Consider the following 25097-nt stretch of genomic DNA (forward strand, 5'->3'; position numbering starts at 1 on the left):
GAAGCGACTGAAGTCGGGCGGGTCCCCGGTGCAGCGCGCTCCTCAGCTAGGTGGATTTTTTTTTCCCCCCTTCCCTATCCCCGCTCCTCCTCCTCCCCCGCCCGGCTTCCGTACCCCTCCTCACTGTCGCCATCGCCATGATCCTGCTGGAGGTCAACAACCGCATCATTGAAGAGACGCTCGCGCTCAAGTTCGAGGGCGCGGCCGCTGGGTGAGAGGCTGGGAGAGGGGGAGTGGCAGCGGACGGGCGGGCGGGCGGCAAACGGAGCGGGTGCTCGGGACTTGGTCCGGGCGCCACCACCACCCTTAACTGCCTGCTAAAGAAGAGAAGGCTGTCGGGGCTCCCGAGCGATCGGACGGGGATATCAGGCCTAGCTCCCACCCTCCCCCCACCCTCCCCCTGCCTCTTTGACTGGCCGCTGGTGGGAGAGACCCTGTCGAGTAGGCGAGGGGCACGAACTCTGGCCTCGAGCAAGGGGCGCGGAGCCAGGCCAGCTGCTCTTCCGCTGGGAAAAACCTCGCCGTTTCGGTGTGACTCGGTTGTTTGAACCATCAGCCCAGCTTGGAGACGGTTTCTGGCAGGTCTCCCCTCCCACTGTCAACATGTTGGGGAGTTCTCCTTCCGGGCCCGAAAGGATTCAGTCGGTGGAAAGTCTTTTAGGAGAAATACCGTAGTGGTATCGGAGGCGCTGGGGCGACCACACCACATGTTGCCACTTCCTGGGCTTTTGCTCATGTGCTTCTTTTTCTGTTCATCTGAAAGTGTCCTTTCCCTGGAGGCTGATTTGATCACGTTTTTAAGAATCTGGGTGAATTCCCTACTTTATATGAACGGTATAACCCAGCGGTCTTCAAACTTGGCCCTTTTATGACTTGTGGACTGCAACTCTCACAATTCCTCAGCCAGCTAAGGAATTCTGGGAGTTGAAGTCTTAACCCAATAGGAAAGTCGAGCGTTTTCAGTATTTTCTCAGAGGAGAATGAGGCCTCTAAGAAAATCTAGAAAAGGGAGATTTTGATATTCACACTTGAGAAATGCAAAAATATTTGAATCCCCAGTTTCCTGCCTACTGAATGTATCTTGGGTGTGGTTTGTCTTTCCCTACTCCCAGTGTGATCGTCTAGTCTAGTCTCTTGGCCATTTTCTTGGCCATTTTGTTTATGGTATACGCATTTGAAAACATTTGTTTGATGTAGCTGTTGACACAGCCTATTTTATCAAGAGATTTGTTATAATGAATAGTCAATAAATGCCTGGCAGGATAAAAATAAAATCCATATTTCAGTATTCATCAAAAAGCCTCCAAATTTTAATTGGTTGCTGGAAATTGAGATACAGTCTATGATATATCCCTCAAATAGCACTTAAAAATGATTTTAGACAGTTTGGGCCACTTTTAGGTATTTGTGCTTTCATTATGTTATATACCAGTGTTTAACAGAAGCGTATCTTTGATGCTTTTTATAAATTTAACTTTGGTAAAATTTATTATATCTACCAACTATGCATAAAACGTTGCCTGCTTAACTAAAGCTAATCAATACATTCAGAATTTGGTTTAAATGGAAAAGAGCCATTTCTCTAATGCAGTAGATATAGCTGAGTTTACACTGCTTTTAAGCTCATTGTCATGCATAAGTAGGCCTTTCCGTGCACTGCTTTTAAGCTCATTGTCATGCATAAGTAGGCCTTTCCGTACAATACAACACTACAGTATATCGTATGACATTACGTGATGAAATCTAGATAGCAACACATACTGCTTTTTAAATTTATTTTAAAAATGCTTATGCCACCTACTTTTTTAACATCTCTGGGCAGTCATAAGCCACTTAAAAATCAAGACAGTGAACGCTTAACATTAAACCATAAAAACAGAAAAAGAGCTAGATGTATTTTGGTCCTGTAATAAGGAACTTTCATCATCTTACGTGTCAGTTGTTCCATAATGTGTGCTCAGCCCTAGAGAATATAGTTGTTATAACTGTTCATGTCCAATATATCTCTTGTGGGATTCACAAGAGATGCCCTATTGATGACCTGAAACTTTTGCTGGACTATAGGGCAGTTTCATATGTAATTCAACTGTTTTATTAGCTGTAGCCATATAATCTGCTGATCCTGAATACGTTTGTAGTACCAGTCCCAAATAAGGTGAGATTCTGAAGAATCATGTCTTTGGAAGTTTGTAGGCATGCATTTTTCACACTGATGTTGCTTTAGGTAAATATATGTGCAAATTACTCTGTTGCTTGTAGGGGATATTTCTGTGAATATACTATCTTTTGTGCAGTAAATACATGTTTGCCAGAAGAATGATGGAGGCCCTATAGAGCTTATGGTTACCCTTCTTTATTACATGCAATTGTGCATGCTTGTTGTCTTACTCTGCCTTTGCTCTGGTCAATTCAAAGTATCTTCTTTATTTTATTAATCTCTATGTTTGGTAAGGTTAATTTTCCCAAACTCATATATTGAACTTTGATACTCTGCAGTGATTTTAATTTATATACATCTAGCTTTTGTTTGCTCAGCCCATGAACAGTGACATTCATATTTGCAAAAATGTGTGTTCCTTGTATAAATGTCATGCCCACTAAAACATTAATATATTAAGCAACTTTTAATAGTATCCAGTTGAATAACACATCTGTCAGTTAATATAAAAAGCCCTCTTGAGAACAAGCATTAATGCTACCAGATTATAAACAGAGAGGAAGTTATTACTTCTGCATTTTTAAGGACAGAAACCATGTCCTGACAAGCTCAGAGCCAAGACAAAGAACTGAAATGAATGCTAATCTATTCGCTTCAAGCTGAGTCATCTCTTAAAATACACCTAATGGGTGTGTACAGCAAGCTTTGTTTCGTATATTTATTGGAGAAAAAAATCAAGCCATATTTCACAAAATTCAGGGTACTTTCCTTTTAAAAATAGGTTACTATAACTGTTAAATTTGAAAACAATGTATTGTACTGGTTTGAGTCTCCTTAAAATAATAACATTATAACTGCAAATATGAACTGAGTGAAGCAAGTAATTGCTACAAAATAGGCAGGCTATAATGCACTAGTATGATTATAAAACTTGACTTACATTTGAGGGCTCCGGGTTTCCTAGTAATGTTTTTAGATAAAATCCAGTAATATACTCAGACTAACTTGTAACAGTTGTGATTCAATCATTACATTTCTTATTAAAAATTTGAAAGCCTTCCTTCCCTTTGTTTGACAGAGAAGCAAGGACACTCTTCCTCATCTCTTTTGAAACATGTTATAGAAGTGTTGTGCTCCCTATTGAGCATTGAACCACCAAATTTAAACTAGATTGTTAAATTTATATAACAGAGAACAAAGGGCTAAGAGGTTCTAGGAAATATATCTGACATTCATTTTTTTATATCAAGCTACCTTTGTTTTCATATTTGCAGAACACTTGTATGACTTCATCAGTGTCCAAGAACATTAAGTAATAGGTACTCTTAAAAATTAAAAAGACAGCATTAGAGCAGCCCAGAATACTAATCATCCAGTGTTGGTGGATATATTGATTTGAGAACATTATACCCACACCTCTTATGCTGTCATACCCTACTGCTTTATTTAGCAATTTTCTCTTTAAGTGTAATTATAAAGGGCACATATTGCTCTTTCCCACATTAGAATTCACACGAGAAAGTAACACTCAATGAACTATCTTGAATTTTAGTGAAGAAGCATAAGGTTTAAGATTGCATGGTAATCTACAGAGCTGTCCTTGGCATACCTTTTCAATTTTTTTTTTTACTTCTTATGATCCTCTAAGCTTTATAGTATCAGATTCAATTTAGGCCTAATTATAAATAATTTACCACAACCAATCTAGAACAAAATCTGGTTATCTAAAAATATTAACAAGTAAAAGATTTGTTAAATTTGCCAGGCCTAGGGATAGACCATAATGGAGAAACACTATGTGGTTGGCAAGAGTTGACACTCACTTGATGGCATATAATGATCGACAGCTTAAATATAGGCAGTTCTCATTAGTTAGTCTGCAGGCTATCCTAGAAAGTCTTCTAAAAATGACCAAATGGAAGTTTTTAATATTGGAACTTCTTCATAGAAGCTGGTGTTTTCATTTTCTCTCAAGTAATTTTACACTATGTAAGAATTTCATTACAATGAATGCTTATGCTATCATTCTGAATATGTATTTTCTTTCCTGAGACACTTCAGTGTGCAGTTGGGATTGCAACACTTGTATTACACAACAAGGCAAACTTACAATCTTAAACTGTTTCTAAGAGAAAGAAAATAGAGGGACTGAAATGAAAATCAGAAGAAATTCCTAATGTTTATCAATATATTGACTACAATTATCAGTTGGGGCACAATGGAAGGAAAGAGTGTAATTTGTAACCAAGTAGTTTTTAATTTTTTAAATTTTTCCTTGTTTTGCATATCAGTATCATTCTGCTTTTCTTTTTTTGTGTGACTACTTGGATTTATTTTCTGAATAACTTTATAAAAAGAAATGTTGAAATGAATGAAAAAGAAATGTAACAAAAAAGAATGCAAAATATGCTGTAATCCTTGCTAGGCACTTCAATTCAGGTGATTGATGCTGAAATATACTGTGAATTGAAAATACAGCTATTGGCTCCTAATGTCATGTGAACACTTTAATGCAAAGCTTCAATCAGTCCTTTGATTTGGAAATATCAACTTGCTGTATAAAGAATACATACATATACTAGAACAGGGGTGTCAAACTCAATTTCACTGAGGGCCGCATCAGCATTGCGGTTGCCCTAGGGGGGCGGGTGGGTGTGGCCAGAGTGGGTGCAGCCTACTGGGTGGGCGTGGATGGAGTGGGTGTGGCCTACTGGGTGGGCATGGCCAGTTCTACATTATTCGCACCGAGGGTGCTTATGGGGGCCTGGGCAAGAGTGGGACAGATCTGAGGGTCTCTGGCAGAAGGGGGTGGGACTGGGGTGGGACCGGGGCAAGTGCCAAGGCATGGTCCACCGGGGCAAGTGCCAAGATGGCCATCACAAAATTGTACATTGGCCCCCGGCTGGCCTGGGCCAGGGCCAAGGCAGCGGGGGCCATTCCCTCACTGTTTCCAGGATGGCTTCGTGGGCCACATGAAACCACCTTGTGGGCCGCATCCAGCCCCCGGGCCTTGTGTTTGACATGTCTGTACTAGAAGCATTGAACTGAAGAGATGGCACAGTGGTAGCTGAATTAGCAATATTTTTGTTTTATTAAAGGAATGCATTGACTCATCTTCCGCCTCAAAAATATAATGCTCATGTTGATTCCTTCTTTTTTTAAAATATGATTGATTTTGCCTTGTATGTTTTCATTTGGACCAAAAGCTTTCTTTCCCAAGTAATTTTGCGTAGGATTGTAACGCGAGCTTGCCAGTACTATGCATTCCAAAATCCAGTATACATACCCCTTGTTTTGTGTATCCTGGAATCCTCCCTCAGCTTTATTATTTGGACCAGATACTAATTGTGAATTCTGCAATCTCCTTAACTATGCTGTATTGTCCATGCATGCCTCATATATATATTGGACTTTACTTTGTTCTGATTTTATAAATAATAGGCAAATTCTGTACAATAGTCTCCTTTGCATTCTATAACTTGCTGGTAGTTTGTGCTGTTTGCCTCGTATCTGTATAGATGAAGAATATGTTCTACAATGAGTATTTGATGATGTTTTAAAATATGTGCTTATTTAAAGCCATACTGGTTGCCAATACCTTGGATCAGTGGGTTTGGGAGTATGGGGGACAATCTAATTCAAAAAGTACAGTAATTTCGTATAAAAATAGTATGCAATTAAGGTTGACTGAAGAGAGAAAGAGGACAGCAGGAAGAAAGTAGATCAGCCAGATCCCTTTCTCATCCCAGCACTAGGGTAGATATCCTTCCATTTGGATTCAAAGAATACTTTGAATACAGTGCTTATTTATGCTAATGAGAAAAATGGAGAACCACCTTTGGCCAAAAAAAAGTCTGCTGATTTTATCCTCTGAATTCAGATGAGCTTGATGAGCTTGTCAAATATCTGTCTATCTATCTATCTATCTATCTATCTATCTATCTATCTATCTATCTCTATATCTATATCTATCTATCTTGCATTTGGAATGAGAAATGGGAAGGCAACTGGTGAGTGGTATTTTTGGTTTATATACCTTATTAGTTTGTTTCTTCAAGCAGAGAGCAGCAGAAAGAAAGAATCCATGTCACTTAATATTTCAGGTAGCTTGTGCTATAGGAAGCTCTTGAAAAAATAAGATATGTTTTCACTAGTTATTAGAAGAAAATAATTGTTTATAAGTTTTAGAATGAAAGCAGTCTTGTAAAATCATTTGGTTATGTGAAGGCAAGTGACTTGGGAAAATAGCCATTGGAAATAGAAAATCGGCTCAGAAATGCGTATGTGTGGCATGTTGTATGGAATGCTGATGGTATAGGTCAGGTAGACAATCTTGGCTCTTTTATGACTCGTGGACTTCAACTCCCAGAATTCCTGAGCCAGCATGGATCAGCTTGGAAACCTCTCCCTTTCTCCTCAGCATGGCTGGCTCAGGAATTCTGGGAGTTGAAGTCCACGAGTCATAAAAGAGCCAAGGTTGCCTATCCCTGGTATAGGTGTTCCCCAACTGAATGACTGTAGTTGAGGCCAGATTTCTTGGTGCAAGTCATTATGGTTGTAAGACAAGGAACCCATGTGATCGGACCCAGGTTTTTGACATTTTGGGAGGCAGTCATTTAAAGAATCAACCATTTATTAAGTGAATCCTTGGTCACTAAGTAAACGCCAAGGTTCTAAATGTGAGCCTATTCTTTGAATAGGTGTTTTGCAATAGCCAGAAGTGCTTTATCTGCTGTAAAGCACTGTTCTGGCCTGTTGTAATTTCAAACAGTGATTAAGCAACCAGTCATAAGTTAAAAGACTACCTGCAAATCATTCTAAATATGATTAACTAAAATTACTAAACATATCTTTGGGCTGCAAGTTTTCATTCACAGGTAGTCCAGCATTCTCTTATGCAGGATATACTTGTAAGGAACAAATAATTTTTTGATACCAGCTTTTTTGCCCAAGGGATACATTTATAAATGAATCCTCTTGGAAATGTTAAGTGTTTTCCAATTGCCAAGTAGCAGTTTCAAATATCAGAAGCCACATTTTATTAGTATTTTCTTGCTGTCCTATGGGATCCCAAAAGATATAATGCAAATGAAAAAAATGATCATAATAGTTTCCAGTAGCTCCAGTTATATAAAACAACATTCTAACTGTATAAGGTTTTGCTGTTGTGAAAATAAATGATCTAGGTTTTATGTAGCTTTTAGCTGGACAGTAGCTCATTAAAACATAATTAAATATTCAAGATTTTGCTTTATAAACTAGCATTTATAAAGTCTAGTGTTTTGCATTATATTATCTTATATGATTGCAAATATGAGACTGAAAATGAAATCCCAGATACTGCCTTCCTCTGGGGACAAGAAATGCTGTATATACCTTGTCACGATTGTAGGAAAAATGGAATTGCTAATGGAAAAGAAGCCTGTATCCATTTGAATCCTTTCTAGACAAAATTATAATTTATCTTGGTAGAGTTGTGAATGTACAATGAATATGATAGGTATATTCCAGAGAATGCAATGAATGCATGGTAGAATCTCTTTGGGTGTGACCCACACATTTTCATAGTCTGGCAGAAGACCCAGTCAAAGTCTAGCATGATATGCAGAAAATATAAGAAATGTACTGAAAATGTATGTTGTCCAAACAAAAATTGAGAAAGATTCCACATTTTAATTTAATATTTCATGTACCAATTTATCCACTGTAAATGGGACAAAGGTTTAGACTTCATGCATTAATTACTGTTTTTCATAGTGGAACATCTATAGATAAGATGTCTGTATCTGGTGATTATTAGAATAATATGGACTATAGATAGGTTGATATTGTTTACTCTGCCTTCTTAAATCTAGAGAGCTTTATATTTGAGTGTTGAAAGAGGCCAAGAAGGAATACATTTTTCATTCTTTTCCTTAGTCTTTACTGCTTGCATGAGTACACAGTCCTCTAGCAAGGTGTTTTTGTTACTTAAGTAAATTGCTACATTAACTGATGATAAGTCAGGAATGATACAGTCCTTCCCCAAATTTCAGGGAACTTTCAACCTAGAATAAACAAACAGGAAGAGCAAATACATTTTGTATGAAATTGTAACAGGAAGCGGTTGTAAGCAATTATGTTCTGTGCATGGTATGAGAAACTGAGTAAGGGAACCATTTTCTCCCTGTCTTATAATAGTAGAAGGCATAAAACTACTTCTACCTTTTTTTGCACAGTTATGAGAACTGAAAAAAATAGAAGGTTATCAGAGTGTCTTTCCTAGTGTATATATTTGTTTCAGTATTTTCTTTGCAGAAACTGCCTGGAGAACCTATAGATATAGGCAGAAGGGGATTTCACCAAGAGAATTCTTTGCCTCTTCATTTTATATAATTGTGAATTACAAGCACCCCTATATAGACAGTGTATTGTTATATGCTAAAATAAGGAAGTTTGAAATGGAGCTTCTATAATTAGTATACGAATAGTGTTGCTAATTTCCAGAATTCATGCCTAATTTCTATTTTTGTTATTTCTATTTTTCATTGTTCTTCTCTTTACCTCTTATTTTTATTCTGTAAATGCTATAAAAGTATGTATGTGTGTAAATGTGGGAAGATTGTTGAGAAGGTGGTTGCGCAACAACTTAAGAGGCTCCTGGATGAAATGGATTATTTAGCCCCCTTTTAAGTCGGGCACCAGCCCTGGTTATGGGATTTAGACAGTATTGGTCACACTTGTTGATGGCCTCTAACAAGAACAGGATGTGGGTAATGTGTCCATCCTTGCTCTTCGGGACCTCTCAGCAGCCTTCAATGCCATCAGTCATAATATCTTCTGGATAAGCTGTGGGGATTAAGAGTGAGTGGCACTATAGCGAGTTGGTTCTCTTCCTTTCCCAGATGGCCAGTGTCACTTGGTCTTAATTTGGGGCAAGATGTCCTTAACAGCCATTATTGGGCCGGAATCTTGGTCATTGAGCAAAGTGATGGTTAGGCGAGATGTCATATGGCTACTTTGTTTAATGATTGCAATCCTGATTTATCCCAGTTGCAGTTGTTAAGCAACTGCATGAGTCGTTACGTGGAGCTCTGGGGAAAGGGTCAGGCCTCCCAGTGTAGTGGGATGGAGAGAGAGCCTGACCCCCCTCAATTGGGAGGTCCTCTCCTCATTGGAGAGAATGACTGCAATACTGATGTTATGTGCTAGCCCAGTGGTGGTGAACCTATGGCACGAGTGCCAGAGGCGGCATTCAGAGCCCTCTCTGTGGGCACCCGTGCCGTTGCCCCAGTCCTAGATCTTCAGCTGGGTTTTATAAAACCTTTTCGCTTTAGGCCTCCACCACCGTGTGCAAAAAAAAAAAAAAAAAAAAAGTTCAATCAATCAATTTCAACTTCTCGCGGGAAAAAAAAAATCTTGCAAAGTTGGAATTGATTGATTGAACTTTTTAGTCCCATCCAGTCTGCCGTTACCACCGCAGCCACATCCACCCACTGGGCCACACCCACCCGGCACTCGATGATGCATAAGTGGGTTTTGGGTTGCAGTTTGGGCACTCAGTCTCTAAAAGGTTCGCCATCACTGTGCTAGCCTTTTCCCTTCTGGAGAGGCAAGTGCCAGTATTTTCACCCCTCAGGGAAAACAACAGGACATGCCAACATTTGTCCCCCTCTGGCAGGGGAAACACAAGCAAATGCCAGCATTCTTAAAGGCTTAGAACAGTGCCATTCACTAGTGTTTTTGCAAGATTTGATTTCCATTCCTCCAACACGGGGGGGGGGGAGGATTTATCCTCCCTGTACAGAGAGGAGGGGAAATCCTTCAAGGTACTGGGGGAATGGACCTCAAATACAATGTTCCCTTTACTTGCAACCTTTCCTGCCATCTTCCTCATTGACTCTCTGGGGAAGGCAGCAGAGAAGATTGCTAATGATGATCATAAGATCAGAGGGCACTTGGCAACAGTCATAAATGCAAGCAGGTTGCTAATTGCCAAAATGCAGTTTTGTGGATAGGGAGAGGTGTCTTCAGCTGGGTGCTTCACAACATTTTGCAGGTTGTAAAGAACCCATTCTGAGACCATTCTGAATGTGAACTCATTAAAAAAAATTGTTAAGTCAAGGACTACCTGTACAAATGAGAGGAAATGGGTATTTGAATTCTATTTATTTCAGTTTATGAAAATGTATTTGGCAGAATTAAGTTACAGTTCTGTCCATTTCACTATAGAGACAGAGAGGATTTAATTAAAAGCTAGAAGACAACTAATGCATAATAGTTATGTGTATATTTGAAAGGATATAAAGGAAAACCTAAAATTTAATCTTTTCTGATGGAAATCTTCTCTCGCTCCTTTAAATCCTTTATAAGTAATTCATCTTTTATTTTCCTCTTCCCTTCTCCAGAAACAAACCTGAGGCAGTAGAAGTAACATTCGCAGGTAAGTTCTCCACTTTTTAATTTTAAAAAACTTATTGGTGTAAAAGGAAGTGAAATGTTCTGACCTGTGGGTCGGGATCCCATTTGGGGTCGAACGACCATTTCACGGGGGTCGCCAAACAATGCAGTCCGGTATTTTTTTCCCCTTTTCCTTAGCTGTGCTACTCCCTTTTATTCTATTGGCTTTTGAAAGTCAATAGAATAGACTCTCTTGAATAGAGTCTAATTCTATTGGCTTTCAAAAGCCAATAGGAATTGTCCAGGCTGTCTCTGCCCTGCTGAGCCCGCCAAAAGTCCCATTCTGCAAACGGTGCTGCACCAGTTGAGTAGTCCTCGACTTATGATCGGTTGGGGGTCGCGGCATTAAAAAGGTTGAGAACACTGGCATAGACAGATGCAGGCACCAGTAATGTTGTTTATTGCACTGCTAAACACAACAGACAGTCCTCCAGGGCTGTTGGTAAAACTCCACTCCACTTTTCCTTACAAAACAACCACCAATAGTCAGTGTAACCCAGTCTCACCAGCTGGGGTCCAACAGTCACCAGAACCAAGCCCCCAAACAGATAGAAAATCAAAGTCCACAAACCCAGTGCAGAGATTACAAAACAAAGGTCCGTAAGCCATAATCTAGAGTCAGAAATCCGCAAAGCAAGGTATGCAAATTCAGAGGCTGAAATACAGGTTGAAGTCAAGGTTTCCAAAAGTCAGGGGTGTGAATATCAAGACGAACAGTTGTTCCCCACGAATGCAACCTCCCCCCCCCCCGCCTCTGGTTAAATCACCCTCAGGCAGGTGTTCCGGGACAACCTCCGAGCAGCCTTGCAGACCTCCTCTGAGCTTCCCTCTGCTATACTCTCCACACCTGCAGATCCAGTGGGGGAGGCAGCTGTTTCTCATCAGAGGGGAATCTGTTGTCTCTCATAGTTATTGCCTATCTGCAGCCAATCTCCCCCCCCCCCCCACGTTCATGAAGGCAGCCAGTTCCCCATCTGGTCAAGCACTTCCCCCAGTGTTGGAGGGGCCTGGGACAGCATTCTCCCCTGGACTCTCCGGATGTTCCAGGGGAGACATGCCATCCCTCTTTGGATGGTCTGCCTTCTCCAATCTGGAGATGTTTAGTCTTTCATCCGTAGGCTTTGGATATGTTGAAATATATGATCCACTATACTTAAGTCATTGCTTGGGATGACATGAATTGTATGTGGATCCGTGCAAGACATAAGCTTGGTGAAGTTGATTGTTTTGCACCAATAGGTATGAAAGATGAAAGTGCTTGGTTATCTTTAATACAGCCTTTCCTAATTCACATTTCTTGAATTAACATAGAGATTGGAATGCAGTTGCCCTTTATTATTCATACTCTGAATTTTTTTTTAGTTTTATATCCAAAATGTGTATTAGTATAGAAAAGTGTATATCTAAGAAAACTGCAGAAAAAATCATGTTGTCTTTTTACTTACACTGTGTACAACTAAGAATTTTTATGGGTCTTCAGAAAAATTCAAGTGATACACAGGGCAGAACAAATATAAGATGGAGTAATAAAATTGTAATATGTGTAATAAGTAAAAACTAGAAGAAACTGTATTTGATTGATTTATCCATCCTTATTACATTTCAGTTTTAGCTTGATTAACTCTTTACCGGTAATGGGTTTTTACATATTTTTATAGGTAATGGGTACATGTAATTGGTTTTTTATTTCCATTGTATAGACTCTGTAGAGGTAATAAGCCCACAATGTATACAGTTGCTCTGTTTCTTGTTTAGGCAGCTTCGTTTTCCAATATATACCTAAACTGAAAATATGCAAGCACTTCAAATTTTCAAATGCTTTCTTCCTAGATTTTGATGGAGTCCTTTACCATATTTCCAATCCAAATGGTGATAAAACAAAGGTTATGGTCAGTATTTCGCTGAAATTCTACAAAGAGCTCCAGGAACATGGCGCTGATGAGGTGAGATTAGATGTATTGCATACGTCTTATACGAAAGCTTCCCCATGTTCATCAATTCGTTCTTTGTAAGTTAACCATGATGCCTTTCTTTTAAAATGCATTTTGATATTATAGTATTTAAGAAAATGCACAAACATCATTGCTTCTTCCTCCTTAAGGCTTTGGGATGTTTTTTTTAAAGTTATATATGAATTTTAAATCAGATGCATCCACCTAAAAAGGGGTGTTCTAAAACTTTTCAATTCCACAAACAGGATAGACTGATTTGCACATATACAATCAGTAACATAAAATATTCAGTGCTTTAACATAAGTAGATATTACGACTGTGATTTAGGATGTCAGGTCTGACTCAGTTGTTTAGGTGCAGTATTTCTGAAAACATTGCCTTACACATTCTCCTTTTCCTGACTTGCTGAAAGTCCAATGATTTCATGCCCTCCTTTTGTAAAACAATAAGTATTTCTCTCTCTGTGTGTGTATGTGTGTGTGTGTATGCGTGTGTGTGTTTTATATCTGAATATTTGCAGCCAAGGAACTGTCTTCAAAGGAAGGTATATTTAGTATTTAATTGCCCCCAGCTATTTATGCATGTATTGTGTCAGCCTTTTAGTGATCTTCTCATTAACAATACTGGCTTGACTTAATTGTGTTATAACTATGCTTTTATTTATGATTTGATAGTAGAGATCATTAGTTTAAAGTGCATTGGGTGTATGCCCATATTTGTAAAAATAATAGAACAAACATATTCTTAAGCAGTGGTTCTCAACCTGTGGGTCGGGACCCCATTTGGGGTCGAACGACCATTTCACGGGGGTCGCCAAACAACGCAGTTCGCCATTTTTTCCCCCCTTTTCCTTAGCTGTGCTACTCCCTTTTATTCTATTGGCTTTTGAAAGCCAATAGAATAGACTCTCTTGAATAGAGTCTAATTCTATTGGCTTTCAAAAGCCAATAGGAATTGTCCAGGCTGTCTCTGCCCTGCTAAGCCCGCCAAAAGTCCCATTCTGCAAACGGTGCTGCACCAGTTGAGTAGTCCTTGACTTACGACCGGTTGAGTAGTCCTCGACTTACGACCAGTTGGGGGTCGCGGCATTAAAAAGGTTGAGAACCACTGTTCTTAAGGAACAAATTAAATTTTGTTTCCAAGTATCGAACAGTGGTAAATATACCTTCAAGTCAAACATAGCTCCTGATGATTTTATCCATGCAGTGTTCTTGCCTGTGTTATAGAAATGGTATGCTCTGCCTTCTTTCCAAAGATGCTTTTTTTTTTTCAAAAGGCAACTGAATTTTCTTGGGGTTTTTTCCCCTTTGAAAATGTTTCGCTTCTCATCGAAGTGAACTGAATTGAACTGAAGAAGTTTCTTAGACAAGAAGTGAAATGTTTCCAAAGGGGAAAAAAACCTAAGAAAGTCCAGTTGCCTTTAAAAAAAAAAAAGCATTTTTGGGACAGCCATGACTTGAATGATTGAGAATCTCCATAGACATTCTGTCACGATGTATTTTCCAACTTCCCTGTCTAGCCTGCAGTCTTGGAATTCTGTCTCTCCTCTCACCCACCCACCCCCGTCTAAGCATCAGCCAGGAGAATCTTGCTTAGCATTTGAATCACCAGGGTCAGTTCGGTACTGCTATCTGCTGAACTGAATTTCCAACATTACTTGTGTTTCAGTTAACAATTTAGGTTCTGACAGCAAAGTGAAAACTAAATGGAGAGAAGGACCTCAGTCCTTCTCCTGTTGACTGGGTCACTACCATTAAATGATAGACTGTTTATTCTGTGTTAAACCTGGAATCTTCTGGTGGACCGTTTAGAGTAGAGAGACTCATGATATGGGTCCACTTAAATTTAGCTCATTCTGCTCCTGAAAAATGAATTGATAAAAATCTGTTATATTGCAGGTTTCTTGAAAATAACCATTTATGGTAGAAAAAATACTCCTTTCTGTGCCTTGTGGTTAAATGTCTCAGCAGAAAGTGTGACTCAGTTCCTGAAATGGTTTTCAGATGTTTCATAATTGTAGCATTCGTGCTGCAATTGGTGTCGCTTTACATACAAGCTTATAACATCGCTTGAATCATTTTGAGGGTCACCTAAAAAGAGCCAAAGGGTATAAAAGCCCAGGAGCTAAGGCCCATGATTGGCAATCACTGGACACATTCTGAAAACCTGATGCCTGGTTTGTCTGAGAAAGTCAGTTTGAGATTGATTTGTTTCTGAGAAAGAAAAATACCGGTATCCACAAATACTGGAAAAATCTCTGCCTCTCCCTTTTGCCCTTTTTTCAAATGAAAGCATTATGATAAATAATAAAGTTGTTGTATACATATAAAATTCATTATTTGAAAACGCACTGACCGGCAAGTAACTTCAGGACAGCAAACATGGATGTATTTAGCTAAAACACTATAGAATTCTTTGAGGGTGATTTGTGGGTTGATAATCTAAATTTCTTATTCTCAAGACTATGAGAAATACTAATATTTGAAGGACACGTTATATTCATTTCCTCCTTGGAGACAATGCAGACAGAGGTGTTATGCGCTATGCAAATTGTTTCACAAATAATTTTATTTGTAGATTTGGTTGTGTACAGCTCATCAATTTATTCCTGGCTCCCTCATTTTTCGGAAATGAAAGCAGACAATATGCCCCACTAGAGGCAATAAATTGTGAAGTTCATATATCTGTCATATCTTGAGTTGAACAATATCTAAATGAATCTCCAAGATGAGAATAGAGTAACAATGGTGAATTACTTTGTTTTTTTTTTACTTTCATTGTGCCTTATATTTGTCTCCATTTTTAAATAAATGTTGCCTCAATTTTTATTTTGAGATGATTAGAAATAATAACTGGGACATCTAAAAAATGATTTGTCCTAGAAGTGACTAGAAAAGATTTGAGAGATTTTAAGGATGGGGCATTCTGAAGGGACCAAATAAAAAGACATGTTAAAGCTCACAGTAATTTTTTTCTGTCTCCTAGTTATTAAAGAGAGTATATGGAAACTACTTGGTAACTCCAGAATCTGGTAAGCCTCAGCATAATTTGTGCCTTGGTTCTTACTCAATCTGCTGTTAAATTGTAATTAATCTCTGGGTTTCAAACATCCATGTTTTCAAGCCAGCTCACAGTTGGGCTCTCCTTGTTGCAGTGCTATTTAAAAAAATATCCGCCTCCCTTCAGAGTTCCACATGGAGGACTGAGAACATTAGAAGTTTATTTCTCTGCAGCATAAGCTTCTGGATCCACCCCCAAGCAAGGCCCCGCTTATCTAGTTAGGGATTCTTTGTACTGTGTGAAGAGAGTGACAGGCATTCAAAAGCTCTGGAAAACCATGGTTACCTTCAACAGTACTGCTTCCCACTCATTTGTCCCAAAATGCAGGGGTATGAATTGCTTTCTCTCACAATTGGTGAAAGGAGGAGAAACAGTTGCCTGATTGAAGGAGAAAGGCATGTTTAATATTGCCAATATTTTATTTGAATATCTTACTTTGTTGAGGAATTGGAAAGAAAGAACCTGTGAATGACTGGCCAGTACTGTATTGCTTTCTCTAGAAAAAATTAAGGTTGAAAGGAAATCTGCAAATATTCTTATTATTTACCTGTTCTAGGTTACAATGTCTCTTTGTTGTATGATTTGGAAAGCCTTCCGGCTGTCAAAGACTCCATTGTCCACCAAGCAGGCATGCTGAAACGCAACTGCTTTGCCTCGGTGTTTGAGAAATATTTCAAGTTCCAAGAGGAAGGCAAAGATGGAGAGAAAAGAGCAGTCATCCATTACCGAGATGATGAGACCATGTAAGAAGTATTGTCTTTTTCTTGCCCAGCAACTTGGTCAGTTTCCAGACCTTCAGATTTTAAGATGTTCAAAATATTCCACCTTCCTCTATCCATTATCATTTGGCATCCAAAAGCTCTTTTAGATAGGAAATGGCATCTTTCCATAGATAAATGTTGACAGCTGGTTAAAGCTAAAGCCTGACTGAAATACGCAGTACAAATCAACACACACAGGTCTCCTGTATACATCATAATATATAAGGTACTATACACTAACACGAATTGGTTTAAAATCATGAAGCGCTGTTCCCCTATGCTGGAGTAGGAATGGCAGCCTATGGTCCCTGAATCCCATTTTATAGTTCTCAGTCTCCTCCAACCCTGATTGCTAAAAACTGAAATTTTCTTGCTATTGAATCAGAATCCCTGACGTGCAAATCTTAAAATAGGCATACAGTACCATATTAAAAAATAAAATAACCCTGCCCACTTTCGTTCCTCAGCCTTACCCCCAACTTTTGTGTGAGGATCCTGAGGAACTCAAACAGTCCCATGAGCATAGCTTTGAAATATTACTGGCTGCCTAGAATAAAAAAGAAAGCCCTAACCCTGTAATTTTTGTATTGGAAAAATGTACAATGGCTCGTGGCAGGTGACCTAATGGAGCCGGAGGAGGAAATAGCAAAATCAGAGTCTCAGGGGCCAACATGAAAGAGGAAGAAGTGGGTGGAAGAGTGTATTGAGGAAGGTTATGGAGAACAATGAGATGCTTTAGGGCAGTGGTTCTCAACCTTTCTAATGCTGCGACCCCATAATACAGTTCCCCATGTTGTGGTGACCCCCAACCACTTATACATCATCGGATGCCAGGGGCGTGGCCAAAGAAAAGGGGGAAAAATGGCGGACAGCCTTATTTGGCGAACCCCGTGAAATGGTCGTTCGACCCCAAATGGGGTCCCGACCCACAGGTTGAGAACCACTGCTTTAGGGGGAAAGGAGAGGAAAAAAGAGGAAATGGCAGAGAGGCAGTTCTTGAAAGTATATTGAATGACAAGTAGTTGATTTTGTAATGTATTGAGGATGAAAGAAGGAAAGAATTGGGAGGAGGATCTTTCTCTGTTTAGCAATAACTTTTCACTGAGGTTTATGGGTTTTTTGACTGGCCATGTTCTAAATGACAACCAAACTCTTCTGTTTTGTGGTGGAGTACCTGCCACTTTCTAAAAATTCCAAAAATGCACATGCCAACACCAAAAGGATTAAGGATTGCAAAGTGGTACTGTACTAGTTCTCAGGCTGTTGTGTATACTCACATTGGAGGTGTGGTATGTGTCACTAGCACTATTAAACTATCAGTAAACCTTTCTGTTTGTAAACCTGTGGTCTTTTAGTATTGAAATGACCTTTTTAAGCAGTTGCCTTTTTAAATCTCTCTCTAGGTATGTGGAATCAAAGAAAGATCGTGTCACGGTAGTTTTCAGCACGGTATTTAAGGATGACGATGACGTTGTGATTGGAAAGGTGTTTATGCAGGTATGACTGTTTCTGTTCTTTGGAAATTTATTGGGTTATGATTGGTGTTTTAGAAATACACTATTGCCTTTAAAGTGAAGTTCTCCACTAAAACTAACTATTCATATTGCTGGTGCCTCTTGAAATTTACTTATTTTTTATACAAATTAAAGAATACTTACCATCTGTCTTGCTATCTACAAAGGAAGAAGGAGCTTGAATTAGAAAAGCAAAGACTCATTTGAGACATTATCTGTTAGCTCTGAACAGCCACCTGGCTGGCAACATTTTCTGCTGGCAGGATGCAGAGTGGAAGATGAAGAAGAGAATTTGAATTGCTCTGTTGAGGCACAATTGTGTTTTATATTATGCCAGAGTCAGCTGCTGGCGACTCTTTTATTGGGCTTCCTGAATTGTTTCCATTCCAGTGGTTTGAATTACATATTTATGAAATTTATGTATAAAATTTATCACCTGAAACCTTATGAACTTAAGCCATTTATAGGACTTATGTAATAAAAGCAACATGAAAATCAGAATAAAATTACTTAAAAGAATAACTAGAGAAGCTAGAATTATAGAAAAGGCAAACAGTGTGTATGATTAATATCCAAAGGCCCTTCAAAAAAGCCACGATTTCACCTTCTCAAAGACCAAAAAGGTGGGGGGGTCACCCACAATTCAGCAGGTAAACTGTTCAGGAGGAGGGGGCTCTCTACTCTCATTCTAATAGAACAGCCAAATACTATTTCATCATGTTCATGTTCTGCCCCGGAAAATAATATGTAAATGCAAATGCAGAATATGTTAGAACTCCTTCATACTTTGGATTAGGAAGAATGTTGTCCAGCCAGCATCTGCTTTTCTTTCTAGAAATTAAACATTTTCAAAAATGTTTGAATTGTGTATTGCTCGAGCAAGGGAAGTAGGAAGCAACATTAGTGGAAAGTGAAAGAAATACAGTATAGGAAGAACCTTGAAGATTTTTTTTTTGCAAGTATAAGAATTTTAATGTGAGAAATAAATTTAAATGATGAAAAGAAAAAAGGTCAGAAATATTTAAATCTGAATAAAACGAACATTGAAGAGAACAGTAAAATTACAACACTGAAATATAGTATATTTATAAAACCTCATAATTTAGTTATCAGTAAAGTCATGCGCATCTAATGTGTATGATTTTATGTGTCCTTCAATAAAGCTATTTGGGAAGGGTGTGAAGGAGCTGAGCTTTCCTATAAACTACACCCGAGCTTTTGAATTTTGTTATTTCCATGTTAAGAAAAGTGACCTCTTTTATCACTATGATTTAGACAAGCGAATGATTACTTGGGTTTGTGTTAGCCAATAACAACTAACAGTATAGTTTTTAATCTTTATTAAACTTGCATTCCATGATTTCAGTGTGTTGTTTTTAACAATGCCAATAGTCTCACTCCTTTTCCTACCCTAGGAATTTAAGGAGGGCCGTCGTGCCAGTCACACAGCCCCTCAAGTGCTCTTTAGTCACAGGGAGCCCCCCTTGGAACTGAAAGATACAGATGCAGCAGTTGGAGATAACATTGGATATATCACATTTGGTGAGTGAACTTGTTCTCAGCCAGGCTAGGATCGGATGGTAAATATATAAGAGCTGTTTTACTCTAAACATTCTTTATTTCAAAGAAATTACCCTTTCTATATATTCCAAGCAACATAACTATACACATTTCTTTTAAAGCATTATGATACATAATTCTTAGTATGCTTTGTATATAGCTGTACCTTGCAGGTCACTACTTAAACAAATGCACTCAGAAATTACATCTAGACTATCAATGAGCCACACTACAGTTGTTGACAAGGTACTTGGAGAAAAAATACCTGCTTCCATTTTCTTTCTTGAGAGTTATATGTATTTGTTGCCCTTAACAGGATAGCGAATGCCCAGGTTATATTGGAGACAGGAATTCCCAAAATACAGGTACAATGTTGAAGGCTGAGGGCTAATTATTAGTGAAAACGCAATTCTTTCCAATAGGGTTGCCACCTTTAATTTTTGCTGATTACTTCTTCTCAAATTGGAAATTGGTGGTGGAGCCAAAAGTTGTATCACGTAGGCTTTTGGCACCATATTTAATATTGATCGGATAAAATCAGGCTAAGCAAGTTCTTATCCTAAAAATGAATGATATGATGCATCAGGCTGAAATAAATAGGCTGTCCCAGAATAATAGAATTTAGATTGATAAGGGTATATGGAAATCAGCAAATTATTAATACCCTCTCTTTCCCAAGCTAAGAAAGAGATCCTTTAAAGCTAGACATAACATCCTGCTAACAATATTATATTCTTGAAATTTACTCTGTTGGTGTTGTAATATACTATTACGTTACTTATTCTGCTTAAGATGTTTTTAGGTCAAGATTGTAGGTCTGTACTTTCTATGTGTTTTGTCTTTTTGTTTTCTTTGAACTGGTAATTGATTAAAGATCACTTGATTTGACTTTGCTTGGAAAATTTATAATCCAAGATTGATCAACTAGCCCAGGGGTTTTCAAACTTGGCCGTTTTATGACTTGTGGACTGAGGAATTCTGGAAGTTGAAATCTACGAGTCATAAAAGGGCCAAGTTTGAAGACCCCTGAGCTAGCCCTAGGACTTAATACCTCTCCTAAGAAAAGCTGACTGCCTTCAAGAAAGTAGTTGTGAAACCTTCTGTTAGGAATTTGTCTGTGGACTTGAAGATTGCCTGAGCTATCCTTCAATCATAAGCATTCCACTTCTTTTTCCACTACTGTACCTGACACAATTAGAATGATCAAAATGCAATTGGTAATTGGTTTTCGCTCTGGAGAAGACTTGATTATATCTGTTCTATACAAACACCTTTATTAATTATGGAAATGATGCAAATGAATATTGAGCCAAAGAATAAGGTAGGTCAGTTTGGCAGTTGTCTAATGTAGCTAGGCAATGATTGCTAAGGAATAAACATTTCTTGATGCTTTCTCTTTGCAGTGTTATTTCCCCGCCATACCAATGCTGCCGCAAGGGACAACACCATAAATCTGATCCACACATTCCGGGACTACCTGCACTATCACATCAAATGCTCCAAGGTATAGGAATGTCATCTAGAGTCTCAGGGATGCAAATGCCTAACATACAGTTTGGGAAAATGAAATGACTGGTTACGACAAACTTAAAAAAGTTACTTACAATCTGTCATTGAAGTTACCACTGTTGCACTATCTGCATGGTCACATGTTCACATTTCGGGCGCTTGGCAAGTAGCCAGCATTTATAACCAGTTGCAGCATCCTGTGGTACTTGATCGTGTTTTGCAATGCTTTTTGCTGTTTTCCAGCCCCCCCAAAAAACCCCAATTGGATAAATTGGTTATAGTCTTAATGACCGAATGATTTACTTAATGACCATTGTGAGTCATTTAACAGCCATTATAAAATGATCATAAAATTGAGTCCAGTCACATGGTGACTCAACTTATGAGCCTATTGACTTTCTGGTATTCCGAATTCCGGGCTCAATTGTGGCCATAAATCACAGATTACCTGTAGGAAGTTTGTAAAACTGTAATCCAGCAGTAATGTGACCTACAATGTGATCACAGGTTTACATCTGATCATCTTATTTATTGGAAGACTAGACTCAACTTACTCCTTTAAGACAGCTGCCTATTCTAGGGTTTCACAGGGTTGTTTTCTAACCAAGTTGTAATTAATATAGTATTAATTAATAATACTATTAATAACTAATAGTATTAATAATACTCATTGTATTAAAAATTACATACTATGCTGTTTGGTTTGTTGATTATTTATTTAGAATATATTTATTAATAAGACTAGGTAAAGTTCAAGTCATATTGTAGGTCTCAGTGCTATTGGATTACAGATAGTCCTAAAAGTTCATTTTTTTTTCTCTAATGTGGTATATAAAAATTTATTTCCTATTATCTGTTAACCATTTTTTTTGTTGATCAGCTGTCCTTCAGAAATTTATTCCTAACACATATTAACTTATCATGATACATAAAAGTATACTGTGAATGGCAGTAAAATAAACGTCCTTTTCTCTATAGCCTTTTTGTTCAGTGAGAGACAGAGAAAAAATAATAGATTATGACTTCCATGTAATTCTATCCCTTTTTTCCTTCCAAACTCCTGACAGAAAAAAAAAGCCCTTTTTTTTAAACAGTAAGCAATTTCCCTTGAGAACAGATGCTTTTCTTTCCATCTTTCTAGCTGTCTTGAATTTAGAAACTCAGCAAGCTATTTAATGGAAATCTTTTGGGTCAGTTGCAAGTTTTGATTAATTAGAGCAGTGTTTCTCAACCTTGACAATTTTAAGGCATGTGGACTTCAAGTCCCAGAATTCCACAGCCAGCAGGCTGTGGAATTCTGAGAGTTGAAGACCACATGCCTTAAAATTGTCAAGGTTGAGAAACACTGAATTAGAGAGAGTGTGGTGAAATCTGAGGCAGATTCACTGAAAGGAGAGGATATTTCAGGAGGCAAATTAGCCTGGAATCCTTGGTATCCAAGAAGAGGCCCAGAGTGGGTATATCTGATAGTTATGCAGATTGTACTTTAGTTTGGCAAGATTCTCTCTGCAGGTGAACAACAATAAAGAAACTACCCTAAGCAGTTTCATTCTGTCATATTGGTTTCTTGCACCTGACATTTAGCTTGAATTTTAAGAACGATGAGGAGCCCTTAGATATGTTTTTTCTTCTTCCTTAATGCAGGCTTACATTCACACGCGCATGAGGGCAAAAACATCAGATTTCCTCAAAGTACTGAATCGTGCCCGGCCGGATGCAGAAAAAAAGGAAATGAAAACAATCACGTGAGTTTTAAAGGGACAGTATCTTTCTTCTGATTTATTTATTGGGTAAACTTGCATACCTGCTCATCTCTGAAATATGTGACTCTGAATGGCTCTTTACAAAGTAGAACTGAGCCTCCATTGCATTATCTTGCTGGGTTAATAGCTATATCCTTGACTCCAAAATACTTGCTGACTAAAGTCTCAATACATAATTTGTGTTCTTAGCTTTTCTAGTGCCCCCTATGTATCATACTTCCAGGCTTCTAAGTTCATGGCATTTACTTCTCATAAATCCCTAACGTTGCTGAGAGAGACTGAAATCTAAGTATTACTCAGTAAGGAAAATAAAGTTCTCTTATTTGGGGGAATATTACTTTATATCCCTGAATTCCCTTCATCTTTGAATTATAAATGTAAACTCTTTTTGGTAAGATATTTGTGAGCACAACTAGATATTATTTATACTGCTGCTATGCTTCTTTTGCTGTTCACTTCAGTTGGAAATTTATGCTACATTAATCTTAACAAGGAACCGGAGTACAAAGAACGTGAAGGTGTGTGGGTGTTCATGAGAACAGATAATTGCTCATTTTCTCCCTTAAAATAAAACATTTTAAAGACCTGAGGTTACTTCAGTTGCTATTTTTATTGAAAATTAGAAAAACAAAAAATATTTGTAGTTGACTATATTTGTTCACCAAAGTACATGAATTCAAGTGCAGTCTATAGTTGAAAACTAGAAATATGAGAACATTTATAGAAGTGTGGTACACACAATTTTTGTAATAACAGGTACTCCACAACTTACGACTACTAAAATTGGAACCAGAATTTCAGTTGTAAGTAAGCGTGGTTATAAGTGGTTTTAGGGCAGTCGTAAAGTGAATCGCATGATTGTTAAGTCAGTCACATGGTCATTAATTGAATCAAGCTTCCCCAGTGGAGATTTTTTTTTGGGGGGGGGAACTGCAAAAAAAGTTGCAAATCATGTCAGTTGACTTCAGGTTGCAGTAACTGATTGTAAATGCGAGCCAATTGTCAAGCACTCAAATTGCAATCATATGCAGGGATGGTGCAATGATCATAGATATTATAGGTTGTAACTTTGAACTGTCTTTAAATGGTCGTAAGTCAGGGACTACCTGCACCACATAAGGACATTTCATTCAAAATAGCTTAATATGTACTCATCTCTAATTTATAGAGACCTACTGGACAGATGTAACGCAAGACTGGGGTGAAATGAAGATGAAAGGGGTCAAAGTAACTGTATTGACTTTGAAAAGAAGGAAAAGTGTAATGCACTAGATTGCCACAATTCTTAGTGGGTATGAGTTACTAATGCCCTTTGAGTATGTATTTTTGACAATCAAACCATTCCATTCCTGTCTTCTCACTGAAGAAATTTGATATTGGCAATAATAATTGTATGTACTTAAGTCTGAAAGATAAGAATATTTTTGTATGAATGATACTGGATAAAAGGAATGGGACATGGGTAAATCTTAGAACCCCCAAATCATAAGGTAGGACTACTGGAACCACCCTCACCCTACACTCTCTGACTTCTTGCCAGGGGGAAGACATTTGCGTCCCGTTAAAGCCTGAGGCAAGGTGGAATCGGACAACTGCGGTGGAAGGCTGGAGCACTTGCTACCTGATAATCGTAGCTTTTTAATATTGCACCTCTCTGGGCTCTTAAAGAAGTAAATCCAATTGGGTTATGTTTTCTACACAAGTTTGGAAAGTGATCAGTGGCATCGAGCTGTGCTTGCAAGGACTTAATTAAAAAAAAAATGAAAACATCCTTTGATTCCATTTTGATCCATTTTTTCTTTCTTTTCTTTCCCCCTTCCTGCTGCCCTTTTTCAAGCTGTTTTGCTTTGCAATATGTTTACCGGTTATGAGTTGCAGTATTTCTTATGGTAATAATGCAATATTAATTTGTTTTTCTTCCAAGTATTTTGAGTTCACAATTCCTGTATCTGAAGAAATATTGTTGGGTTCATTAATAAAGGAGATCTTTCTATCTTACCAAGCATGATTATTGGGTATTCATTATTACTTGTTTGCGTTTAACAGAATCAGAAAAGGTTTATGGGAGAGAAACATATACAGTGAGGGAAAAATACTGACAAAGAAATGATCAGTCTATAATTGTAATGGTAGTTTTATTTTAACAGTGAGAAACAGAACAACAAAAAAAATCCAAAAAAACGCATTTCAAAAAAAGTTATAAATTGATTTGCATTTTAATGAGTGAAATAAGTATTTGATCTATCAATCAGCAAGATTTTTGGCTCTCAGGTGTCTTTTATACAGGTAACGGGTTGAGATTAGGAGCACTCTCTTAAAGGGAGTGCTCCTAATCTCAGCTTGTTACCTGTATAAAAGACACCTGTCCACAGAAGCAATC

At 38.1% G+C, this 25097-nt stretch overlaps 1 protein-coding gene across 1 annotated transcript; it reads left to right on the plus strand.

Moving 5' to 3' along the window:
* ARPC2 (actin related protein 2/3 complex subunit 2) lies at positions 1–24719 on the plus strand. The gene is made up of 10 exons (XM_039343193.1): positions 1–211; positions 10546–10580; positions 12428–12540; positions 15536–15581; positions 16167–16353; positions 17775–17868; positions 19301–19427; positions 20849–20949; positions 22599–22699; positions 24258–24719. Exons 1-10 carry the CDS (start codon positions 138–140, stop codon positions 24280–24282), a joined length of 903 nt encoding a protein of 300 aa, XP_039199127.1. The 5' UTR covers positions 1–137; the 3' UTR covers positions 24283–24719.
* The last annotated feature ends 378 nt before the right edge of the window (positions 24720–25097 follow it).

This window comes from Crotalus tigris, unplaced genomic scaffold, assembly GCF_016545835.1.
Source record: "Crotalus tigris isolate CLP2741 ecotype Arizona unplaced genomic scaffold, ASM1654583v1 scf7180000017834.3080900, whole genome shotgun sequence".
In the NCBI taxonomy this organism is placed as follows: Eukaryota; Metazoa; Chordata; class Lepidosauria; order Squamata; family Viperidae; genus Crotalus; species Crotalus tigris.

What these genes read in the sequence shown, in the direction of transcription:
- ARPC2 (XM_039343193.1), top strand. Translation starts at nt 138, where the DNA reads ATGATCCTGCTGGAGGTCAACAACCGCATCATTGAAGAGACGCTCGCG. An exon ending in TTCGAGGGCGCGGCCGCTGG is followed by an intron (nt 212 to 10,545) that starts GTGAGAGGCTGG and finishes TCCCTTCTCCAG; the next exon opens with AAACAAACCTGAGGCAGTAG. An exon ending in CTTGGTAACTCCAGAATCTG is followed by an intron (nt 15,582 to 16,166) that starts GTAAGCCTCAGC and finishes TACCTGTTCTAG; the next exon opens with GTTACAATGTCTCTTTGTTG.